Source organism: Chinchilla lanigera, unplaced genomic scaffold, assembly GCF_000276665.1.
Source record: "Chinchilla lanigera isolate Chin_1 unplaced genomic scaffold, ChiLan1.0 scaffold00081, whole genome shotgun sequence".
Lineage (NCBI taxonomy): Eukaryota > Metazoa > Chordata > Mammalia > Rodentia > Chinchillidae > Chinchilla > Chinchilla lanigera.
The window spans coordinates 2321492-2345631 of record NW_004955482.1 but is presented as its reverse complement, the minus strand read 5'-3'; the positions used below and the strand labels follow the sequence as shown (position 1 = coordinate 2345631).

Here is a 24140-nt window from a genome sequence, read left to right as displayed (position 1 = left end):
GGACCCAGAGTGCAGCCTGCACGGCTGTCCTGACTGCACCTCACGGCCCTCAGACACCAGGAGGGTCACAAGTGCCCGCCGAGTTGTGCCGCTCTGGGTTGGTTACTCTCCATGCCAACCTGACCGGCTTGAGCAACGCCCGGGGGACGGGAAGGCTCACCTCTGGGTGTCTGGGAGGGTCGCGGTGGCACGACCCTGGGCACTCTCACAGGCCCTGCCCTGCCCTCTCTGTGGTTCTGCTCTGCCTCCAGCCACGAGCTGAGCAGGGTTGGTCCTCCACACCCCGCACCGTGACGCGCCTGCTTTGGCGCAGCCCACCTGGACTGAGCCCCCGACACCGTGAGCCAAGTAACCCTCCCACCCTTTGAAGTGTGGGTGTCCGGGTCTGTGTCCCAGCAGTGGGACTTCCGCTCCGCTGCTGTCCCGGCGCCGTGGGTCAATGAAGCTGCATCCCACCCACCTTCCACAGAGGAAGCTGTCACACAGAGCGCAGTCAAGTCCTGAGTGCCCGCAGCCACACACAGAGGCTCGGGCACAGACAAAGCCATCTCCTGTTTGTTCAGTGCCACTGGGTGCCACTGGTCACTGCAGTCTTCGTTCAGCTGGCAACGGAAAGGCTGGCCGAGGCGAAAACAACTCTGTGGCGCCGGAGGGAAGCATGCGCAGACGCCAGGGCCTGGCAGACGCCATCTGGGTGTCCCGTCATTCGGTGTGACACAGGCAACCTGCAGGTCAGCATGAGCGCACGTGCGGGGGCCCCATGCCCAGCTGGGGCTGTCTGGCTCACCCTGGCCGGAGCAGCCCCGGAGGCCGGGAGCCCCTTGCTTATGTTTACCCCGCACCGCAAGGAGGCTGCACAGGGCCCAGGGAGGAGCGCTGGGGAAAATGCTTGGGACAGGGCCGGGCGGAAGCAGAGCGGGGTGCTGGGCCTGCAGACACCTCCAGAGCCCCCACCTCGCTTTGGTTCTACAGAGACCGCTGGTGGTCGCCTCCACTTCCAGCCGCTCCTCATACCCCAGCAGCTGGGGGCGCCCCCAGATGGTCTCATTAGGGTGAGAGACACCTGTCACCAAGGTCAGTGTCCACATGCAGAGCGAAGGTTCTCCGGACGCCCCAGCAGGAGGCTGCGGGGCTCCTTGAGGTGGCACAGCTGCCAAGCGGTCCGTGGCTGGTCTCCCCAGCAACTCTCCCAGCACAACGCCCCTGCACGACGCTGGAGCATGGGCATCAGTGGGCTGCAGGGCTGGGAGGGGGTCCTGCCACTGCCGGACTCCCTCCAGGTAACTCCAGCGTTTGAGCCACCCAGGGTGTGACACCTGAGGGTACAGCCTGCACCTCTGGAGAGCAACTGACCTCCTGAGCAGTGCTGTCCAGCTCCCTGAGGGATTCAAACCTCTCGAGCGACACCAACAGCGCCATCCGCACTCAAGCTCACTGGGAGAGGGCCCCCAGCACGGTCTCTGCAGCTCGCGGGGGGAGGGCCTCTCATTTCCTGCACATAGAGTGCTTCAGAACCCAGCCTGCAGCAGCCAGGCCAGGCCCAGGAGCAAGGCCTTCACCAGATCTCCCACCCGGGAACCTGCTACACCCGACCACGTGTGTGTCAAGGCTGAGCTGATGACAGATGTGGACAAACCACTCAGGGAACTGGTTCTGGGCCTCACATTCGAGATGCTTTTATAACAAAAATATACCAAAAATACAGCAACACACACAGAACAGTCTAGTTACAAACTCAGACCCCGACAGGTCAGTAACGATACCAGGCCAACAGCACGTTCACTGTTAGGGCTTTCCGTTCTCTTCCTTTCCATCAACTCTGTCCGCCGAGCGCACACCCTCCCCGAGCTGGCCTCCGCCTCCCTGGTGCCCACAGCAGGACCGCAGGCAGGACCACGAGGTGCAGCCGGACCCTGGGGTGCTCTGCAGCCTGACGGAGGACAGCGATCAGCTCCCACTCGTCAGGAGGAATCCCATCGGCAGCCTCAGAAATAAGCAGCAGATGACACACACACACTACCGAACTGCAGCGAAGGACCTGGCAGCGGCAAGATCTGTGGCTTCTGCAGGAACCATACACGTGACCTTCACGTGAACTCACAGGACGTAACAGCGCTTTCGTTTGGGAGAAGAGTCGTCCCACTCCTCAGCACAAGTAAATGTTGCTAATGTTTAGAAGGGAAGGTTACTTGGCTTGGGGGAGGAAGTAGTGACACTTAAGGAATCAGGATGCCAACACCCCACGGTCCCCCAAGTCCCGCTCTGTCTACGGGTTCTGCAGAAGAGGATTAGCAGAGACTGGACTGGACGACAGCAGCAGCACACCGTAGACCCGCCTGTCCCCCGCGGCAGGGCCGGGCGAGCTGGAGACGCCCACGGTAGGCACCGACCTCGCCCGTGGGCGGGGAAAGAGGCCCGCCCTGGGGACCAGGCGCAGGCCCTCGGGGACGCCAGCGGCTCGCAGCCACCCGGGCCGCCACCTCTGTGCCCAGCTTGGGTCAGGCCCTGGCACTGGTGGGCACGCCGTCTCGAGCCCGCGGCCGGTCGTAGCGCACAGACACGATGAGGAACAGCAGGAGGGTGGCTCCCTGGACGGCGGCCAGCAGGAAGAAGTAGTAGTTGAGGTGGCAGCCGTTGATGTTACCTGCGGGGCAGGGAGAGGGGTGAGGCCGCGTCCTCCCGCACAGCCCCTCCCATCAAGCGCCTTTTCCCAGGGCCACCAAGCAGAGGGCCACAGCTCTGCACACACAGCACGGGCGCTGTCTCCAGCTAGCAGAGAAGCCACCCGCCCGCTGGGCCCCGGGACAACCGCTGGTGAGGACCACTGCGGGCGCCTCTCGCCCGGCGCAGCAAGAGCCTCGCGGGCAGCGGCAGTGACCCCAGGCGGTGACATGAGCTCCGGGCTCCACACAGAGCCGCCAGGAGAGCGAAGAGCTGGGGACAGAGCCCCCAGGAACTCTTCCTATTCTCCCTCAGACGGGACTGTGAGGGGCCACAGGCCAGCCCGCGTTCCGCCATCAAGCGCGCATCTGACGGCCGCGTCTTTGCTTCCTGCCTTTCCCGCGGGGCGCTCGTCCCAGTGACCAGTTCAAAGGAGCCGCCTGCGGCCACAGTGCCGCCGTGCACAGGGCTGATGACGGCAAGATGGTCCGAGGGGACAAGGAGAACCTGCCCCAGCCCGGGGTGCACACCCTGTGCCCGGCGGAGGGACATGAGGCCTCGCTGGAGGCCCCGACCCGCAGCACGCTTTGCCAACCGGGCAGCCCACTACGCTGCGCCCGCCCAGCCAGGCCGACAGCCGGAACCCGAGTCCAGCCCCGGGAGGGCAGCTCGTGCCCGCAGCGCCCGCTGACCGTCCTCTGGCCTGGCACCCTCACCTGACACACACCCGCCGTCAGCACACGCTGAACACTCTGCTCTCCCTCCCCCAGCACCCTGCTCCCGAAGGGGGAAGTCACGGAGCAGAGCACAGCCGCTTCGGTCCCCCGCGGGCGCCACGCTGTACCCGCCACGCCCGCGCCCGCTGAAGGAAGGGTCCAGGCGTGCGCCTGCGGAAGGCCCACCACCTCGCCCGAGCCCTGTCCTCTCCTGTCCTCTCCTGTCCTCTCCACAGGGGAGGGGGCTGAGGTCCTGTAAACCAGCGCCTTCTCCCCGCCGGAGGGGTGCGGAGCCCCGCTGGCATCAGCACTCAGCGTGCACACGGGGACAAGAGCCTGGCGCCACCAGGAGACCCTCAGAGCACGGCTCCTGCCACCAGGCTGCCCTGCCCGCCCGCAGGCCGCAGACGGGTGCCCTTGACACCCTGCTCAGCACCCAAGCTGTGGTCTATGGCGTTAACTGTAATTGCTATGACGACTGACCAGGAGTAATCTGTTTATTAAAATCCACAGTCAACTTACTCCAGTCCTTTTAGTGTCAGAACACTGGGTTGTCAGGAAAAAATTAAGTGAATTTTTAAAAAGGGGGCTGGGCATGGTGGCGCACGACTATGACCTAGCACTCGGGAGGCTGAGGCAGGAGGATCATTGCGAGTTCGAGACCAGCCTGGGCTACAAAGTGAGCTCAAGGCCATCCTGCACTGCACAGCGAGACCCTGTCTCACAAAGACAAAGACAAACAAAAAGGGCCTGGTGATGCAGCTGTCTCCATGACAACGGCTCCAGACACGAGGGGCAGGCGGCCACGCACCACCCAGGACATCTGTGGGGCCGGCAGCCGCCAGGCAGCCTGGCCGTCACCCAGGGGGCCGTGGCAGGACACCACCCACAGGGGAACGGCTCCGGTCACGCCCACACCACAGCGGCCATGCCGCTGCAGGACGGAGGGACTGGCCCTTACCGAAGTCCGTGTGGCTGCTCATCCACCCGATGGCTTTGAGAGACACCAGCGCCAGCAGCCCTGAGCCCACGAAGGACCCGACACCCGAGAAGAAGAAGAACAGGCCCATGATGGCGCTCTGCATGGACTTGGGGGCAGCCGAGTAGGCGAACTCCAGACCTGGGGGAGGAGAAGGAAGGTCGCTGGGCGGCAGACCCGCCCCACACGCCGGCCCGCCGGCCCAGGGAGCCACAGGGCCCTCGGACGCTAGCCACAGAGGGGAGCTCTGAGGACTGTGCTCCTTCGGGAGTCAGTTAAGGAAACAAAATTTTCATCTCTTCTCAAGGAATGGGACTTCTAGTCAAGTGCACACACTCCATCGGGAGATCTGCTCCAGAACTCTACTTCAAGGGCAGTTCGGTATACCGCCAAACGCTTGCAGCAGGTTCACGGACAGTTCAGACTCCCAGAGTAACTGGACGCAGATGCAACAACCCTAAGCGAAGGCCCGGCCTGGGGCGACGACCCGCACAAACTCACTGGCACTTCCGGGGGGGTTCTCGGGGCGATGAGGACCCCCGCCCTCCCTCATTTCCTGTCCCTGCTCGCTCCAGCAGCCGGTGGCAGACCTGCCCTGACACGCTTATCCACGCCACGCCAGCGCAGCACCTCCCTACAGTGACGGGGGCCTGTGACAACACGCCCTGGAAGGACACTCGCTTGTACATGAACCTGCACCAGCAGCCGGAAGCTGCGAGCCGGGACCGAGGTGTCAGGGGCTTCCCCCGGGGGCCCAGGCCCGGCACGCACACCAGTGACCCTCTGTTTCCTTCCTGTGGCACTGATGAGGCAAGTAATGACTTCATGGAGATATTTCTAGGAAGACTATTTTTACATAGAACAGGAAAAACTTCAGTTACAGGATTAGTGTTTACTTATAAAGGCATATGCTAAGCCACAATTCCCTACCAAAACTGGCGGCTGCAACACACTGCCCAGCCCCGCCTCCCCGGGCGCTGAGGCTGCGGGGCTCCTCCGCCGTCCAGCAGGCAGCTCACCTGCGATGCTGGCGAATATCTCGCTGATGCCGATGAGCACGTACTGGGGGACCTGCCACCAGACGGGCAGGTCCGCGGCATGGTAAACCACGTGGCCAATGGTCTGGTTGATGGTTTTCTCTTTAACCAGGTCCAGCCTTTTGCTTTCCAAGATTCCTAGAATTCACAGAGGGTTAGGACAGCATTTAGTAATATTTTCAATTAAACTAGAAACTGACATGCTTGATACCATTTCCCACTGACGACTCTGAAACGGGGTGAGAGAGTGACAGCCCCGAGCAGAGGAGTCTCCGGCTGTCGGCCGGCAGCTTTTCTGAAAACACCCCGGACCTGTGTTTTCGCTGGCGCTCTTTACCACCTACCCTAGAAAATACTCGGGTCTAAGCTACTCTCTGGCCTGGTGCGCACTCGTGGCTTTCACCGAGGCGAGAAAGGAGGCCAGTGGGGGCGGGAATACCCTCCTATACTCACGGGACTCGGGAGGTGGGTCACCTGAGCCCAGCACTCTGAGTCCAGCCAGGCTACACAGGGAGACCCCACGGCAAAAAGACAGTATTAGAAAACCGAAAAGCCAGGGTGGTGGTGCAGCCTGTAATACCAGCACTTGTGAGGCTGATGCAGGACAATTTCCTCAAGTTTGAGGCCAGCCTGGGTTACACAGTGAGTTCAAGGGCAGCCTGAACTACATGGTGAGATCGTGTTTTGAAAATACATAATCTAAACCAAACAGTGCAGAGAAGGATGAGCATATCCTAAGAGACCAATGCAACAGACATATTTAAAATGTTCCTGAGGTGAATAGAAGGGGAAGATGTAAAATGAATGAAGGAGTGTTGCATACATGTACCAACGTTCAACAGTGAATATAAGCAGTATATACAGTAAACGGCCAGGCGTGGTGGCACACACCTGTAATCCCAGCACTCAGGAGGCTGAGGCAGGAGGATCATTGCGAGTTCGAGGCCAGCCTGGGCTACAAAGTGAGCTCAAGGCCAGCCTGAACTGCATATTGAGACCTTGTCTCAAAAAGTCAAAAAAAAGCAAAAAACAAAAACCCAATAAATGTGAACTAATTAAAAAATAAAATTTTCCTTCTGCAAACATATACCATTAAGTGCTTCTTTTCAAAGCTGAGTACGAGAAAGGACCAGACTACGACACCGCAGGGAGACCAGAAGATACCCTGGAGTCCGTGCTCCAAAAGCGCCTCCTCTGAATGCCCAGGCCAAGAAGCACCCTGGGGGATCCCATGGAGGGAGCCCCAGCCACCTCAGACAGCCCCAAGGCCTCTTGGGGAGCTGGTGCGGCGGTGTAGGGCCCTGAATCCAGGACAAGCCTTGTGCAGACCGAAGTGCAGCCCCGGCGTGGACGGCAAACTACCCTGGCCTTGTGTCTGCAGTGGAAGGGGGCCCTCGGGGCCTCCATGTGGCAGTGGCCAGCAGTCATTAGTCAGGGCTGGAGGTGCAGCGGGACTAACGTCAGTGACTGTCCTCCCGGACACGTGTGTGCAGTGACAACACCGCAAGCCTCGGGTCTGCAGCAGCGTCACACGCGCGGAGGGCGACCCACAGCAGCCTCCCGCTGCCTGCCCGTCCCACTCTCGGGACAGCAGCTGGCAGGCCCAGCACAACTCTAGTGGCAGCCCGGGGCCACGAGGAAGAACACAGTCCACCTGGGGAAGGAACACCAAAGCGGGGTAAAACCCTCCTGCTGCCCAGGGAGGAAGACAAAGCCGGGGCCGAGGGCAGGGACCAGCAGGCCCCGCACCAGTGAAGGCCATGTGAACAACTACCGACTCCGGGCCCGGGCTGCGGGGCAGAGGTCGTGGGCAGCACTCGCTCTGGGTCTTGCTGCCGTCCTCGAGACCCGCAGACCCTGCGCACGGTGAACAGAGGAGTCAGGAGGGTCTGCTGAGGAGGAGAGCCGCGAGCCCAAGACAGAGACGAGGAAAACAACAGGAGCGGCGGCGCGGCCTCGGGCAGAGTCCAGGATCGGAGGGGACACAGTCCCAGGAGAGGCTGAGGCAGCGGTGGCCCAGCCCTTCTCGGGGGCACCAGGACTCCCAAGGGAGCAGGTGGGCCGGGGCAGCGGCAGTCAGACTGGGGGCTGAGGGATGCCGAGGAGGCACTGTGTACACAGAGGTAGAGATGGGGGACAACCAACACCCCACTCCGGACGCACACGCAAGCTCCCCTCTCAGAGCGCTCCACTTAGGCAGTTCAAAACCCATCCAGACGACGGGGGGACGCCACAGCAAACAGCTAGACCCACACGGCAGGAGCCGGGCCAACACGCGCCAGCGAGCACAGAATGGACGCGGCACAGCGCGACCTCCAGGAAAGGAGGAACAGAAACACGCTGCGATGGGCGAGCAATCCTGCTCACAGCCTGAGCTGCCGCCGTGAGCTGGGGAGGGAGCAGCCCAGGCTCTGGAGCAGGAGGGACAGGGGCTCCAACCGCAGGGGCTGGGCTCAGGCAGGGTCAGGAGGGCGCCACCTTCCCGCCTGGGCTGCCTCACCTTGGTGATGCCACACGCGGTTCACAGAGAAGCCACGCCACACATGCCGCTGTGTGCAAAGCCCGGAGCACACCTCTCGTCCCCTCAAGACCAGCAGGCGACAAAGGGAAGGCTTTCTCCGGATAAGCGCTGCAAACCCGAGACCCACGGTACAAACCCAGGACCGGACTCAGAGGCAAAGAACTCCCGAGCAGCTCGTGCAGCAGGACTCAGACCCAGACAGACGCGGGGAGCCTTGTCCGCGGGAGCCTCTCTCTTCCAGCAGCCACGGTGCCTCACCAAGCGTCTGCGTGGCCCGGCTCCTCCTGGACCCCAGCACACTGCCCATACGGGGGTTCAGGACCCCGCTGTGGGAGACTGGGGCCAGCTCAGTGCAACGAGGCTGGAGCACTTGCTGAGTACACTGGAGACCCTCAGCTAGGCACCCAGAGCTGGGGTGGGGAGTGTGACTGACACAGTTGAAAATATCAAAATGGATGAATCGGCTGGGCGTGGTGGCGCACGCCTGTAATCCCAGCACTCTGAAGGCTGAGGCAGGAGGATCACTCCGATTAGAGGCCAGTGTGGGCTACCATGTGAGTTCAAGGCCAGCCTGAACTGCATAGTGAGACCCTGTCTCAAAAACACAAAAGATAGGGGCTGGGGATTTAGCTCAGTGGCAAAAGCGCCTGCCTGGCAAGCGCAAGGTCGTGAGTTCGGTTCTCGGTACCGGAGAAAAACCAAAAAAAAAAAAAACACAAAAGATAAATAAAATAAAATAAAACAATGACTCCTTTTACTCAGCTCCCAACAAATACTCTATAAAGGAAGCCTCAAACTGCCCAGGAGTTAACAAAGCCCCAATAGTTCTCAAGTCTCCCAAGAAGATGAGCCATCATTCACTAAAGCATAAATGTCTAGCTGGGCGTGGGAGCACATGCCTGTCATCCCAGCACTCAGGAGGCTGAGGCAGGAGGATCACTGCGAGTTCAAGACCAGCCTTAGCTAGCTACACAGTGAGTTCAAGACCAGCCTGAAATGCATAGCAAGACCCTGTCTCAAAACGACAAAAAAAAGTATAAACGTCAATATCAGTAAATTAAGAAATTCTGATATTCATTTCAGATCAATAAGGAACTCAAAACAAAATTTCAATTTTCACAGAAAACACAAGGGGGGCGGGGATATAGCTCGGTGGCACAAGCGCCTGCCTGGCAAGCACAGTTCTGAGTTCGATTCCTAGTTAAAAAAAAGAAAAAAAGAAAAAAAAGAAAAGAGAACAACACAGGGAACACAACAATAGCATACGCTGTGTAGTAAAACAGCAGCAACTCACAATTTTAGCACTTCTTTACTGTTAAACGGGAAAGAACAAATGCAAGGGAATGAAGAGCTGAATTCAGTAAATGAGAAAGAAAACCATGAAAGAAACTCAAGGTGACAAGAACTATCTTAATTCTCCAGTTAAGAAACAAAACAATTTAAGTGACTCGAGAAAACAAAGGCAAAGAAAAGCTAAAAGTGCCATAAAACAGCTATGTCTCGGTGAGATGCAGGTGCAGATCACTTTCAGACACAAGCCAGAGCGCGGAACACAGGCAGGGGCTCCTTGTGGCGCGGCAAAGCCGACCCCGAGCGCTGGCCTGACAAGCCTCACGGCCCGGCTGGTTATGGAAAATGCACAGGGGCAGGCCAGTGTCACTCACAGAGCCCTTCACCCGCCTCAGGAAGGTACCGTCAGCAAAACGCAGCAGTCCCAAAGCGGGGGTGGAGGACAGGGTAACAGCTGAGAGAAACCCCAAGTCCCTTCCTGCTCGAACTCCCAGGAAAGGCGTTTCATGTCACCACAGGCTCTACGTCACACCAGCAGCAGCAAGCTGGGTGGCTGGAGGCATCTGCTAGTCAAACGTGACGCTAACATGGGAGAGTTCGAGAAATTCCAGCCAACACTGTCACACAGGCAGGAAAGAGCTGCAAGTATGAAGGCAGAAAAGGAACTACATCTGAAGACGAAGAGGAACCTTCTGCAGGTAATTCACTACCTCAATAAATTTTGAAAAATACCATGAGCGCAATCAGAAATATATAAAATAGTTCGGAAACCTAACATCTATGAAGAAATCTAAGAAACTTCGCCAGACACCATAAATAAAAAGGAAAATGAAAAAATTTGGAAAAATATCTTAAAATATGAGATAAAATTCAGAATATACCATTTTTCAGGGGAAAAAAATCAAAAGCGAACAATTAACACACTTCTCTTTCCCTCCCTCTGATCTGAAGAAGCCCCACGCCAGCCGGGTCTGCCCCGGAGCCGAGGAGGAAGCGCTGCTGCGGAGGACCCTGGGCGGCTCCCTGAAGGACGAGCAATCGTCTCCACGTTAGCTACACTGGGCCCTATTTCCACGTCCTGATGTGTGCAGTGCTGGCTAGGACTTCTCCTCATCCTTTCAGTTGGCTTTCAGCAATGCAAATCAGCCCAGGTGAGGTGCTGATGGTAAGTCTTTGAAGACAGCAGGCAGTGCTTCCCCGGACCCCATCCTACTGTGCCCTTGGGTGAGCTGGGACGAGGGAGGACGAAGAGCCAGTGCTCCACGCTGTTGGCTGGGATCGAGCCTCAAGTCAGAGGCTATGAGTTCCTGGGGCTTGAAACATTACCCGTCAGAGCTGGAGCACCGACCCCAAAACATCAGCTACTATCTTAACTGTGTTACGCAGATCACTCTTTCTGCAGATCCTTCTCTCCGCGTTTACAGAGGTGATTTCAGGCCCCCCACCTAGCCCAGCTCAGGGCACTCACCTACCGCATGTGATTCTCAGTCACTCATCCTCAAGACACTCCCTTCTTCATGAATGAACAAAACCCGGGGTTGGCCTCGGGTCGAGGCCTTTGTACCAGCCATCCTCATGGCTGGACTTAAGACTCCTTGGCTCCCCATAACTACAAATATGTTCAGTGTTTTTATTCTACAATGGGTTGCACTGAAGTGGTAAATCAGAATAACTCACTAGAATTCCAATAGCTTGTCCATGGATTATAAATATAAACTTCCTGGACCGCAAAAAGGATCGGAAAAAGCTCTCTGTAAGCCACTGGTTGGCCCTGACAGTTCCACTGACTCCTCAAACCCAGGCCTGCTCCTCGGTAACCCTACATGGGAGTGCGGCTGCACCCAACACAGGCAGCCCGCAGGGCGTGGTAGCGCACGCCAGTAACCCCGCTCTTGGGAGGCACAGACACGAGAATTGCCACTAGTTCAACTTCAGCCTGGGCTACATGGTGAGTTCAAAGCCCATGTGAACCTACATAGTGAGACTCTATCTGTGTTCCCCACCAAAAAAAGAAAAAAAAAAAAACACAAGCAGCTCTAATAAACTGCGCTCCAGGCAAATCACAAGCTATTCACACTTCCCAAGCACGGAGAGTGGGCTGAGCTCTTTCCTGACACGGGGCCGCCTGGCAAGGCAAGCCTGGACGTGCACACTCCCGCCGTCCTCCGTCTCTACGGGACACACTTCCCCGCCGCTCCGTCACACTGCGGGCCCCGCCCACCCCACCCTGCTGGTACTCTGCAAGAGCGGGATGACGGCCTGACTGGGAAATCTCGTCACTTCTCTGCCCTTGATCCCCACAGAGAAACCATGGGGCACAGGGTGGGGACCTCTCAGGGTGGCCACTGAGGGAACCGAAAGCAAACGTGGCAGGGAAGCAGCTCAGGAGAGAACAGGCCTCGGGAGGCCAGGGATGCCCTGACCCAAGGAGAGGACAGCCAGGCCTAGCTTGACATCTGCTGGCACAGGCCCCCAACCCCGGCGCAGCTGGGGCCACAGCCAAACCCAGGGCGAGCAAGGGGACACCTGCGCCCACACCAGGACCTTTTCCCCAGGAAGCCGCTAGGGCCTACTGCGGGGCCAGGGCTGCAATGATGGCCCCTCCGCTCTCACTCCCAAGTGCGCGGCTCTGGGCAGGCGGGCCGCAGCAGAGACGAGGCGCATGGTGGAGACCCCAGACAAACCGCACTTTAATTACTGTGTGCCCAGAAGACAGCGCACGGTCTGCTAAAGGAACACCCGGTGGGAAGCTGAGGGACTCGCTGCTTTAAGCCTAGTGAGCACGGCGTCAGCGCTCGCTCTCCAGGAAGGGGACAGGCGTGACCCCCCCCACAGCGGCCATGCTCGGCACTGAGCTCCTCATAACTGCGGATGATGAGGGGTCAATTTAGAGACTCGGCCACGTTAGGATTCAGTAACTTCCAAATATTAATGAAGGAACAACTCCGAAGCAAGCTGAGAAGGACATGGAACACCTCAGCCCCCTCCTTCTTTGGGGTGTAACAAGGACTGAACCCAGGACCCCTCACACTGAGTCACATCCCCAGCCCTTTCCACGTATTTGAAGACTGGGTCTTGCTAGGCCACTAAGTTGCCCCAAGTGGGCTCAAACTCACGATGCTGCTGCCTGAGCTTCCCAAAGCACTATGATTACAGGCGTATGCCCCCATCCCCAGCACTATCAGCAGAAGATAAATGAGTATGTCAGAACACAACAGTTATGAAAAGAGAGGATGTTCTCGAAAAGCTAACTCCCCTCGGGGCGCCCGGGTACTCGGAATCAGCCTCCACCAGGTGGAGGGAGCCGCCGTGTGAGCCTGGAGGAGCGTGGTGGAATCTCCCTCCCCTCGCCGAGAACCGTGCTCGAAGTGCTCTGGAGATCCCGGGCGTCCGGAGCCGCCTAAGGGACCTGCGGTGGATCGTGGGGTCCACCTTTAAGTCACAGAATCCAACCGCTCGGCCCCGACCTAAAGCTACACCAGCAGCAGAGAACAGGCGCCTGCTGACCCCCTGCGGCCTGAGCCCCTTCCAGAGCAGCTCCGTGCTTTCAGTTCTGAAGAAAGACAACGACGACAATGATGGGTCCCCAAGGAGCAGTGTCCACTTCACAGGGAGAAGCCAGAGAAGGAAGGGGAAGCAGCCAGCGACCCACCCGTTCTCCCCCGACCCCACCCGGCCCACCCCGATCGCACAGGCGCCGAGGAGCGGAAAGGCTGCTCACCCGCAGCGAAGGCGGAGCACATCACGAAGAACATCCCCACCGCGATCCTCTTCAGGGAGGACGGCAGCAAGCCGTGCCTCCGCAGGACGGGGTCCACCAGCTTGTCCTTGAGCGGGATGAGCAGGAGGATGAGCACCGCGTCGAACATGGTGAGCCAGGCGGCCGGGAACTGCGGGCAAGCACAGCGCGGTGAGGCGGCGGCCAGGAGGCGGGAAGGACCCCGCCCCGGGGAAGCACAGCTCGCCTCCACACCCTAGCGCTCCCCGACCCCGCAGTCGCACAAGCTGCTCTCCAGGGCAGCGTGCGCCCGCGTCCCTGTGCTTTCAAGGGGGTAGGGACAGAAAACCCGGTGAAAACACGACTATCCGTTTAATCGACGTGCGTCAACCTCATCTAGTAAACGCTGTGACCACTGGAGAAGCGCGCTCCATGAGCGGGAGGGCTGACCTCCACAGCTCCCCTGAGCGCGCACCGACCGCTGGCGCCCGGGCCTGCAGCGGCAGAAGGAGCCCACGTACTCCCCCAGTCAGCTGCCGCCGGCCGAGGCTCTCACCGTGTGCGGGTTGGTTGTAATACTGGAGATTGCTGGAATCTTCAAGTGAAGACTCTGCAGGACATACGTGGTCTGCATCTGGGCACAGAAAGCAGAGTGAGTCACGCCGTGTGCGCCACCGGGCCTCTCCCAGGCCGCAGCAGGCGACCTCCCACCCACCGGTGAGGCCCTGAGGACCCTCGGGACACACAGTGCTACGCTGGGAAGCGGACAGGGTCGTCACTCCCAGGCCGCAGCAGGCGACCTCCCACCCACCGGTGAGGCCCTGAGGACCCTCGGGACACACAGTGCTACGCTGGGAAGCGGACAGGGTCGTCACCAAATCCTAGCTAGAGGTTTTCAAAATATTTACAGCAGCCAAAGAAGCCCACTACTAAAAACTCCAAATCTTAGTGTGTCACAGGGAAACTCTCCAAGCACCAGGTGCCTCGCAGCACTTCCGGGAGGACGGCACCACCACTCACTTGGAAATACACTGTCCAGTAAGGGATCAGAGCCAAGAACACGGGCACGATCTTGACCAGGGCTTTCACATCTTCCACTTTGTCCTCTGTGAACGGCCCTCCGTGAGACATCTTACATGAATCAAACAGACTTTGTTTAGAAGAGTGCTGAAAGACTCCAATGCCTTCACTTTGGGAAACAAAATGAAGGAATTAGTTTTCTTCTACACCAGCAGTCGATTACCTGGTAACAAATTAAGTTTGGGGGTAAGAAGGCAGCTCACTCAACTGACTCTGCCCTAGCTGCTTCTGTGACTTACTAGTTACAAACACCAAACATGGCTGAGCTATTTCTAAGCACAGCAGAACAGGAAGATCTCTGGCCAGTGTGGCTACGACTTCAGGGAGCTGGAAGGCACAGGCTGCCGCAGCTGCGCGGTGCCACCCTGAGCCGGCGCTGGCTGCTGCTCCACGGTCATCCCTGCTGCCCACAGCTGCCAGTGTCGGCCAAGGCTGCACAAATCCCCAGCAGCACTGGACGGGGATTCGGGAGAAACCACACCTGGTGATCAATGAGCTACCTAAACATCGAGGCTGACAACCAGTGGTGATCTGCTGGGCACAGCTGCGCCTGCTCACTGGGCGGATGGGTGCTGTGCTGGGAAAGCCGTCCGACCTCACGTGAAGGGAGGCCCAGAAGGGAACGGACTCTGCTGGCCAGGCGGCAAAGTAGTGGGCAACTTGCGGTGGCCACGAGGCACGCACCCAGTAACCCTGACCACAAGCCCAGAGGTCCCCGAAGTCTTACTGGCCCATTTCACAGAGGATAGTGGGGCACGGAGAGGGAAACACATGTGCCCAGTCACCAGCCTTCCGAGGGGGCCAGGATGCAAACCCAGGCGGTCTTGGTTTCAGAGCAGTGGCCCTGGGCACAGCAGGACACACTGACCCCGTGCTCTCCCCGCCCATCCGCTCACAGCTGAGGGTCAAGTTCAGAGTATGCCCTGGCTCTCGTGCTAGCATCTGTCCCTCAGTCTGAGCCTGAATTGGTCCTATCAGATGAGCGGGTCCCACAAAACAGGTCTTTCCCAGCTCCTAACACCCTAGCAGGGGAGCATCCAAGGGTTTCAGGAAGAACATGCACATGAGGCTCTCAAGCCAAACTGCCAGCAGACAGCAAATCAGCAGGGAGGCAGCGTCCAACTCGGACTGGGGGAGACGGCACTGCAGCTGGGGCCTTTCCAGCTCATAAACCCAGGTCCCATTTTAAAAGGGGGCACTATTTTAAATCACTTTCATCCTACAAAGCTGACATTTTTAATCTGTACTTTGAGGGAGAGGGAAAATAAATGCTGAGCATTATAGCCATATTTCGGTAAAGAAAATTAAAAGCAACACACTGAAAAGTCAAATTCTGAATTACAAAGAGAGCACTCAAATTTTACTTGAAAACGTTTACTTCTTCAGGTTACTTTCTAAAGAACAAATTTAAAGTCCTTATGAACTTACTGCACACCACGGGCAGTGATTCAGTGCATCACGCTCAGATGTTCCCCCAAAAGCATTCGGAGGCCAAGCAACAAATCCATCCTGCACCAATTACTAACTGTTTGATTTTACTTCCTGTCACTAAATGTCTTAGGGCCTGCTGAGTCCGTATGCCCTCGTATGCGCTCGTGCATGTGTGGTGTTAGCACGCTACTTTGTTTTTCCTCCCTCCCTCCCTTCCTTCCTTTGAGACAGGATCTTGCTTGCTGTGTAGCTCAGTCTGGCCTTTAACTCGCTATGCAGCCCAGGCTGGCCTCGACCTCATGGAGATCCTTCTGCCTCAGCCTCCCAAGTGCTGGGGTTACAGGTGTGTGTCACCACGCCTGGTCAGCATGGACCCAACACAAAGCCAGTCACAGAGACCTCAGAGAAGAGGCAGGAGCCTGTCACCCTCCTGAGAGTGTGCTCAGGGCTCTGCACAGGATGCTGTCCCCAGGGCAGAGCTCCAAGAGGCCTAGGTCTCGAAGGAGCTTCTGGGACAGGCCCACTCTAGTGTGACGAAAGGAACTGACAGACCTTCAGTTTTCCTAAAACCAGCCTGACTACATCCTCAGCAGAGCTCAGCCCAAACCAGACCCTGAGGTTGGGCCAGAGGTCGTGGAGGTGCACACGTGAGGTGGGGGCAGTGCACTCCCTGGGCCCCCAAAGCCTCTCCTCACAGCCTCCCGGCAGCCACCACCGACCAGCCGGTCCTGGGCGTCTGTGACAGGCTCGTCCACCTCGCACCAGTCCCGTAAGAGCAGCCCCTCTCCACGGTGCAAAAGAGACAGGGAGGTGTGGCGGGCCCCCAGCCTGCTGCGCTCACACAGGCCCGCACTCTGACAGCCCTCCGGCCACCAGCTGCTTTGCGAGTTGGTCCCCGCTTCCTCATCTCTGCCCAAGATGACTTCCAAAAGCAAACCTTCAGGGAAACCAGCTTCCAAATAAAAGCAACCTCGAACCTTGCTTCCTGTGCTAACTGTGAAACAACGTGGTTCTCCTGCAGAAGTCTATGAGGCCCTCGAAAACACGGACCTCAGGACTGTGCGTGGGTACTGGATCCACAGAGCAAACGTCTAGGCTCAAGCACTGCTTTGGTCTAATAAACAGAGACTCTGGCAAAATATTAGTGTCTGTTGCCGAACAGGGCAATGAATTTTCAAAAATTTCTTCATGTGCCTCGTGACTCAAAGTTTTAAATTATGGGTCTGAAGGTCACAATGACCCCCTGAATCTCCAGCAGGTCCAGTAGGTAAGTCAACCTGTCAGACTACTCAGAGCATCAGAGGTTGCGTCCACCACAGCAAAAGGGGCCAAGCCTCGGGAGCTTCCGAGGCACAGCCTCAGATCTCTCACAACAGGGTGCTAGACACGGGCACTGTGCAGGAGGCAACCACGAGCAGGCTCCGCACGAGCCCTGCAGCAACAAGCCCGCTGCCCGGGACCAGGCGGGGAGCAGCGGGGGCCAGGGTGGCTCCCACTCAGTGAACATTAGGAGCTCTGAGGCTGACCAGCGCATCTGAGGGGGCCGCCTACAAAAGTCTGAGACTGCCCGGGATGGGGCGCCGGTGGAGACACTACTGTGTGAGTCTGTCACAAGTCACAGCTGTACGGCTGGAAAGGATGGGTTTCAGTGTGTAAAGTGTACATCAACAAGTAAGCAAAGTTGCTGCGCTCTCCGGCTAGGCCTGTCAACTCTGGCACCGGCAGGACCACAGGTCACAGTTTTCTGGGACGTGGTGGGGTTCCCAGGCCCATGAGGTCAGGCTTGCCTCACCTCCTGGGGAGCTGGGTGCACCCCACCACTGGCGCTTGTCCTGGGAGAGCGCACACAGCTAAAATCCCAGAGTTCACGGATCTCAGAACTAAAGCAGTGAGTCTCACATAAACAGAGGTGGCCTGCCTCACCTAACTGCACCTCACAATTGTGCAGCCGGGACCTTGTGTCTACATGCAAATGCAAGCTGGGGATGTAGCTGAGTGGTAGAGCACTTGCCTACCGTGCCCAAGGTCCCCAGCAAAGCAAAGCAAAGCAAAGCAAAGCAAAGCAAAGCAAAAGCAAAGCAGAACCGTCCTTTGCTGGGCGTGGTGTGCACACCTGTAATCCCAGCACTTGCAGAGGCGAAGGCAGGAGGATTGTGGCAAGTTCAAGGTCAGCCTGGGCTACATAGTGAGTTGAAGGCAGGAGGATTGTGGCAAGTTCAAGGTCAGCCTGGGCTACACAGTGAGTTTAGGCCAGCTTAAACTACAGAGGAGATTCTGTCTCAAAAATCCTGAATGAATGAATGAATGCATGCATGCACGCATGAGTGCAAGGGCAGTGGCTCCCCGATACCAGAGCACCGGTGACCAACAGACTGCTGCCCCGCAGAAAGGCTGCAGCCTGCTTCCGAAACACTGGCACCAATGACACAAACAAACGCTTAGTCTTCCACGAACGCGTTCACTGATGAAATCAGCACCACAGATAAAGCATGCACTGCCTCCCCACGCCCTCTGCACGGTCCTGTCTGTGCACTCTGCCTCCGAGCAGCCCACAGCTCCTGACTGCGCCGGCGGGGAGGCTGCTGGGTGTGCGGGACCGGAGCCCTTAGGGTGGAACTCTGCACTGCTGCCTCCAGGAGACTAGGGTGAGCAGGCCTCCCACTGGAAACCCCCACGCCGGCCCAGGGGCATGAGCCAGTGAGCTGGGATGTCATCTGCGGTGGCTGGCGGGCCCCCAAACTCGAGCTAGGAAGGCAGAGCACTTACCTGCCACCTGGGCGGGCTCCACGGCGCTTCTGCGAGCAGCACGAGTATGCGAGGATCCTGAACACGTCGGTGAAGGCACTGCCATCCGGGGGCTTGGAGATGAAGACGCTCTGGCCACAGAGGAACACCACGAAAGCCACAGCCACGCACACCGTGGGGATGAGGTAGCCGGCGAAGAAGCTCACATTCTGCTGCACATAGGCAATGCCTCCTAGCGAGAGGATGGCTCCCAAATTAATGCTCCAGTAAAACCAGTTAAAAAACCTCCTCGTGGCCTCTGGACCGCGATCTTTGACCTAAAATAACAGGGAGGAAACATGCTTGAAAACCCGTGATACCTCTGTCTTCTGAGTTTTCTCCTTCCCTCCTTTTCCTGAGACGGGGACTAGCTGTGAGGTCAGGCTCGCCTGGCCTCCTGGGGAGCTGGGCGCACCCACCACCGCGCGTGTCCTCGAGAGCGCACACAGCGATGCATCCCCATCCCCATGCGATGGAACAATGTCTCAGGTACACTGAAGGGTTCCAGACGGGACGTGCCCGACCGCAAGCTGCTGCACACAAAAATGTCAGAAAATCCCTCAGGATGCAAAGCATGCAGACCACCTGCCCACCTCGGACACCTGGGGTGAGTCACGAGACCCACGTTCGAGCCCGCATGGTAAGCAAGCTGGGAACCGACCTCCCAGCTGACATCCACTCACAGCAAGTTTTACAACACGTCTTCATAGCTCCATATCCTCCTGAGCTACATCCAAGTGCCACAGGGACCTGGCAAACAGACTCAGCCCCAAAGCAGAGCGCTGAGGACACCCGTACCTACTGCAGCTGGGCTCCTGAGATTCCTCAATACCGACGAAAACTAAACCCACAGGCCACTTCTACATCAGGGCGTCCATCCAAGGGGTCAGGAAGAACTCTGATACGAGCAGGGACTCGTGTAAGTCTCAAAAATCACTAACTTCCTGGACTCAGACAAATACAGGCAGGGTCACAGGCAGGTAAGGTCGACAGGCCTACTTCCCCGGGGCCTGGCACTGCCAGCAAGCATTAGCTCGCTGGGGCGCGCACAGCCCTCCGCCTCCCTTCCTGCCTGGGCTTCACTCTCAGCGAGCACGGCAAGGGTGGGCCCTGCCCTAGCCACAGATGTTTCTACCAAGTTTCACTTCATGAAAAAAATTTTTTTTGGCAAACTCACTAAAGGCTGACTGTGGATCTCATCAAGACTGCCTGGTTCTGTAGCCTGAGGAACTTGTCTCATCTGATGCCACTAGGTATGGTAAAGGTCAGAACCCTCCTGCTTTCTGATCCGCAACAACGGGCTCCACAAAATAAAAAGTCTGAAGTGGGCCTGAAACAACCAACTGTAATATGCGATAAGCATCTCTGTAGCAGTCATATCACCTAATACAGTACTTTGGGGTCTATTAAGATCACAGTAAGGGTATAAAACATACAGTCAAAATTGAGTGCTTGAGCCGGGGATATAACTCAGTGGCATAAGCACCTGCCTGGCAAGCACAAGGTCCTGAGTTCGATTCCTGGTACCAAAAAAAAAAAAAAAATTCAGTGCTCCTCAAAGTTTATTATTTTCAACTCAGAATGATAAGTACTCCTACCATGTTTGAGTGAATTATGTGGTTATGATCATCACAGACTGAAAATCTAAGTATTAGATAAACTACACATTCTCTAGAGTTAGATTCCCCCCGCCATGCAGGTCAGTGTAGAACAGTGTCTAAACACCAAATGCTGGCATCATCACGGAATACAGTCTGTGCTGAGAATCCCTTGCGCCTGTGACCCAACGCCCTTACACATACCTCACTGCGGGCATCAACAATGCTTATGCCAGGTCCAGCTCAGGGGCACAGTGCCTGCCTGGCGAGGGTGAGGTCCTAGGTTAGATTCCCAGTTCCAGAATAAACAAATAAATAAAATAATGCTCATGCTATACTGGAAACAGACCAGAAGAAAACTTGTGAACAATCATTATAGAGAAAACAATTAAAACTGCTGAGAAGGAAAAAGTAACTGTTGTGACAAACTGAGAAGGGAAGGTGGGGCCCAGGAAACACTGTGATCCGAGGGAGCTGTGATTCACAGGAACCAAAGCGCGTCACCAGCCGTCCATTACTCACAGCGTGCTGCCCACGTCTCCCGCACCCTTGGACTGTTTCATCTTCCAGTGAAGGAAGGGAAGGATTCATGTTCAACCAGCCGGGCAGAATTGTAACCTCGAGAGTCCATTCACCCTCGTTTCCTGAGGCCTGGAAGTGGGCTTCTGCCTCCAAGCGTCCTGCACCAGAACCGCTTCACAAAGCGAAGGCTGTTCTTAGGGCCGGGGACCCACACAGCGGCCACCGCTGTGCGGGCGGGCGGGAGCTGGCTGCCAGAGGGGCACAGCACACGCCTCCTGCTCGGTCCGCCGCATGATGTCACCGCGCGAGCAGCTGCCGCCTGCCCAGCAAGGGTAAACAGCCCTTCAAGCGACCGGTCAAATGACACCCCGGAAATCGATCTGGAGAAGCAGGGCTGAGGGATTAATGGCCTGCAGTGAGTCAGACGGCTGCCTGACTTGGAGAAATTCCTTACAGCGCACAGGACTGCAGTGTTTTCCCTTGAGGACAAATGCACTGTTTGTTCTCTTCATCTGCACGGTACACTTTTCCTCTTTCAGATGACCATTTCAAATCCCGGGGACGGGAGATTCATAAACAGAATAAAGATGTGTACATGTCCCAACTCCCCAGATGAATGTGATCATTATGCACTGCAAACACGTGCTAATGAAAATAAAAATTAAAAGGAGGACACCAGTGCTGGGTCCACCCATCGAGAGCACTCACGACCTCTGCGAAGGTGAAGCTCTGGTTCAGGGAGATTCCTGCCCCTCCCTCGCTGGCTCACACCCACTGCCAAAGCCACCAGCACAGCTGACCCTCCCCTCACTCGGAAGCCACTGGAGGCCCGTGTGGAGAAGCAGGGGTGCCAGACCCAGGAGCAATGCAGATTCCTTCAAAATGCAGATTCCCCAGGGCCGGAGGGGCCAGAGCAGGGTACCAACCCACGCCCCGGGGCGCCTCAAACAGCCAGCACCCCGGGATGGGGACTGGGACAGCCTGTGAAGTGCCCTCAGAGCCCACCAACACCTGGTGTGACGCACAAGGCCTGCTACCGGGCACTGAGCTCCGCCCCACGACTTCCGTGGGACAACAGCTTACAGAGACAAACATTTACCTGTGAGGAGCGTGGCCCACAGTCACTCCCATCGCTGCCTGGCCATGCCACTCACCCACCTACCCTGGCCAGGTCTGTGTATTTCCCAGGTGGAGGGGTTGCACAAGGGAGGCTCTCACCAGGCGGCCCGCACCCACTCATGTGTTCTCAAGGTTCATCAGCACTGAGGTGTTTGCGCTGAATAATATCTCATTATGTGGCTGGGCATGGTGGCGCACACCTGTCATACCAGCACTTGGGAGGCTGAGGCAAGAGGACTGCTGCGAGTTCAAGGCCAGCCTGGCCTACAAAGTGAGGCGAAGGCCAGGATGAACTGCACAGCGAGACTTTGTCTCACAAAGACCGAAAAACCCAACTCATTACAGGTATTCAAGAGATTTAGTGCATCATTCAGCAGATGATGTACAGCCCCTAATTCTTCTCATCAGAAAACTTCAAACTTTACACAATAGTTCTAAGAACCCTAAAACATACACTCTGTGTCCCTAATTTAGATCTCTAGTTTTCTTTTTTCTGATAAAAACATAAAATACTTTCGGCTGAACTACTTGAAAATAAGTTGTAGCGTCCTCTTCTGCTGTCAAGATTTCATCACCCAACTCCTAAAAACTCCGACATTCCTTTACACGATCACAATGCTGTCACCATTACCTCAGAAATGTTCCATCAACACAGGATCATCAGACATGTGATCTATGGTCAAAGCACCTCAAGTGCCCCGAGAACGGCTTTACAAAACACCTGCAGCCAATCACACAGCACCCTGGGGCCTGCTGTCCTGGCTCTCGGGCATCTTTCCAGCAGGAGAGGCCCCCTGGACAGCGAGGCCAGTTATCCTGTGGCAGAGCGCACTTCTCTTCATCTCCACATTAATTACGGCTCAAAAGCATGCAAGTTCTGTCAGATCCATTCAAAATAAAGATAATCACTGCAGGCCTGAGAGTACAGTCCTTCTCCACCTTTTACAGGGCAGGGAAAAGGTTATACTTTCAGAAATCCTTTCTACAGTACGTTAAAGGGCAGGGGGAAAAGAAAAATGAAGGGCAGAGCACGCCATCCAGCTGACACGCCCCCTGGGGGATTACCGAGTGCCCCCTCCCATGTGGTTCCCAGGAGGTCTGCCATAATCCTCTGGCTGGCTCACAGGGTGTGCTGACTGCGCCTCTGTCACAGCGAGGGAGGCTGCTCAGCACCGGGGCAGGAGGTCCGGCTTCGGGCTGGGGCAGTCGGACTGAAGCTGTGCTCTCCAGGAGGTAAGGGGCTGGTGGTTCACGTCCCCTCCCTGAAGGTGCCGGGGGTTGAACCTGGGGCCTGTGCACACGAAGTCCTCAGCCGGGCACAGCACCAACAAGGGTATTTCACGCAAAAACTGCCTCCCTAGGCTCTCGTAAACCCACCAACACCCTCAGTACCCAGCTCCACGCGCAGCTCTCAGCCAGGCCTCCTTCCCGGCCCGTGGAAGCCCCACTCCTATGAGGTCTGTCGCCACCACAGCCCACTGAACCCCACGCCACCGCAGACACTGCAGTCTTTCTCTGGGCAAGGAGCTGGCGCTTTAGGTTCCATGCGACACTTCCTCTCTGTAATGACTGGGCCCTGCACAGCTGGGTGAAAGCAGCCCCGGTCCAGGGGCCAGGTGAGCGGAGATGGGCCCTACTGAGTCCCAGTGAAGTTTCATTTACGGAGACTGAAATCCGCCCTTCAAAATACCGCTTCCAACCAGTTAAGTTGTAAGAACCATTCCTGGCACTAAATTCTCAAAACACAGGCGGCAGGGCTGGGGATATGGCTCAGTGGCACAGTGTCTGCCTGGCAAACACGAGGTCATGAGTTCGATTCCCAGTACAAAAAACACCCAACAAACAAAACAAAAAACAGGAAGTCGACCTGCTTTGGCACCCGGGCCACTCGATCATTTCCTTTCCCCAGGGAGGCTCTGGACGGCTTCTTCCTCATCTCTAGGCTGTGGGGGTTAGAGCAGCAGCCTCCACCGGGCCCTTTCTACCAACCCCAACCCCTCCGAAACAGATGGGAGCTACTACAATGCCGGGGCTCTGCACTTACGGACCCTCTATATGGAGATCGTGCGGTGTGTTTTTGCAATACGGGGCACGGAACCCAGAAGCTCACATACCAGGGCAGCAGTCTGGTACTGACCATATCCCCAGCCCTTTTCACTTGACTCAGGGTCACAGCAAGGCGGCCAGGCTGGCCTCAAACTTTCAACCTTTCTTCCTCAGCCCCTAAAAGTACGTCTAGTGCACGGTACTTTCAGCCTTCTCTATCCTTCAAGCCTCGACTCAAACGGCTTCCCCCACAGAAAGGAAGCTCCTCTCCTTCGAGGCTAACCCCGGCCATCACGCGGATCCCACTCCCGGGAGGCGCGCCCCTCCAGAGCCGCTCTAGTTCTATCTCCGCTGCCTCTGCCCACCTGCTCAAGGGCTTTCTCCCGCAAGCAGGAGGCGGCGCCCAGGCGCTGGGGGCTCCCTGTCCCTCCCGAAGCAGGTGCACGGGCAGGTGGGCTTCCTCCCCGCACAGATGCATGCTCCCCCGCTTTCACCCTGCGCCAGGCGGAGGGTGCAGCTCAAGTGCAGGGTGCTGGGTTCCCCGCTCCAGCGCCTCCTCCCGCAGCTCTAGGAAGCCGGGGCCCGCGTCCCGCCAGCCCGCCCGCCCGGCGCAGGCGCGGGGTCGGTCCGGATCCGGG

The 24140-nt window shown here is 57.3% G+C and overlaps 1 protein-coding gene across 1 annotated transcript; it reads right to left on the bottom strand.

Annotated features, from left to right (window-relative positions):
- Positions 1 to 1651: 1651 nt before the first annotated feature.
- Positions 1652 to 18495, bottom strand: Slc15a4 (solute carrier family 15 (oligopeptide transporter), member 4; the record flags this gene model as incomplete). The annotated part of the gene is given in 7 exon segments (XM_013503714.1): positions 1652 to 2644; positions 4339 to 4497; positions 5376 to 5531; positions 12926 to 13094; positions 13479 to 13556; positions 13943 to 14111; positions 18200 to 18495. Coding segments are annotated over 7 exon segments (1173 nt in total), but the record flags the coding sequence as incomplete, so codon positions are not given.
- Between the last annotated feature and the right edge of the window lie 5645 nt (positions 18496 to 24140).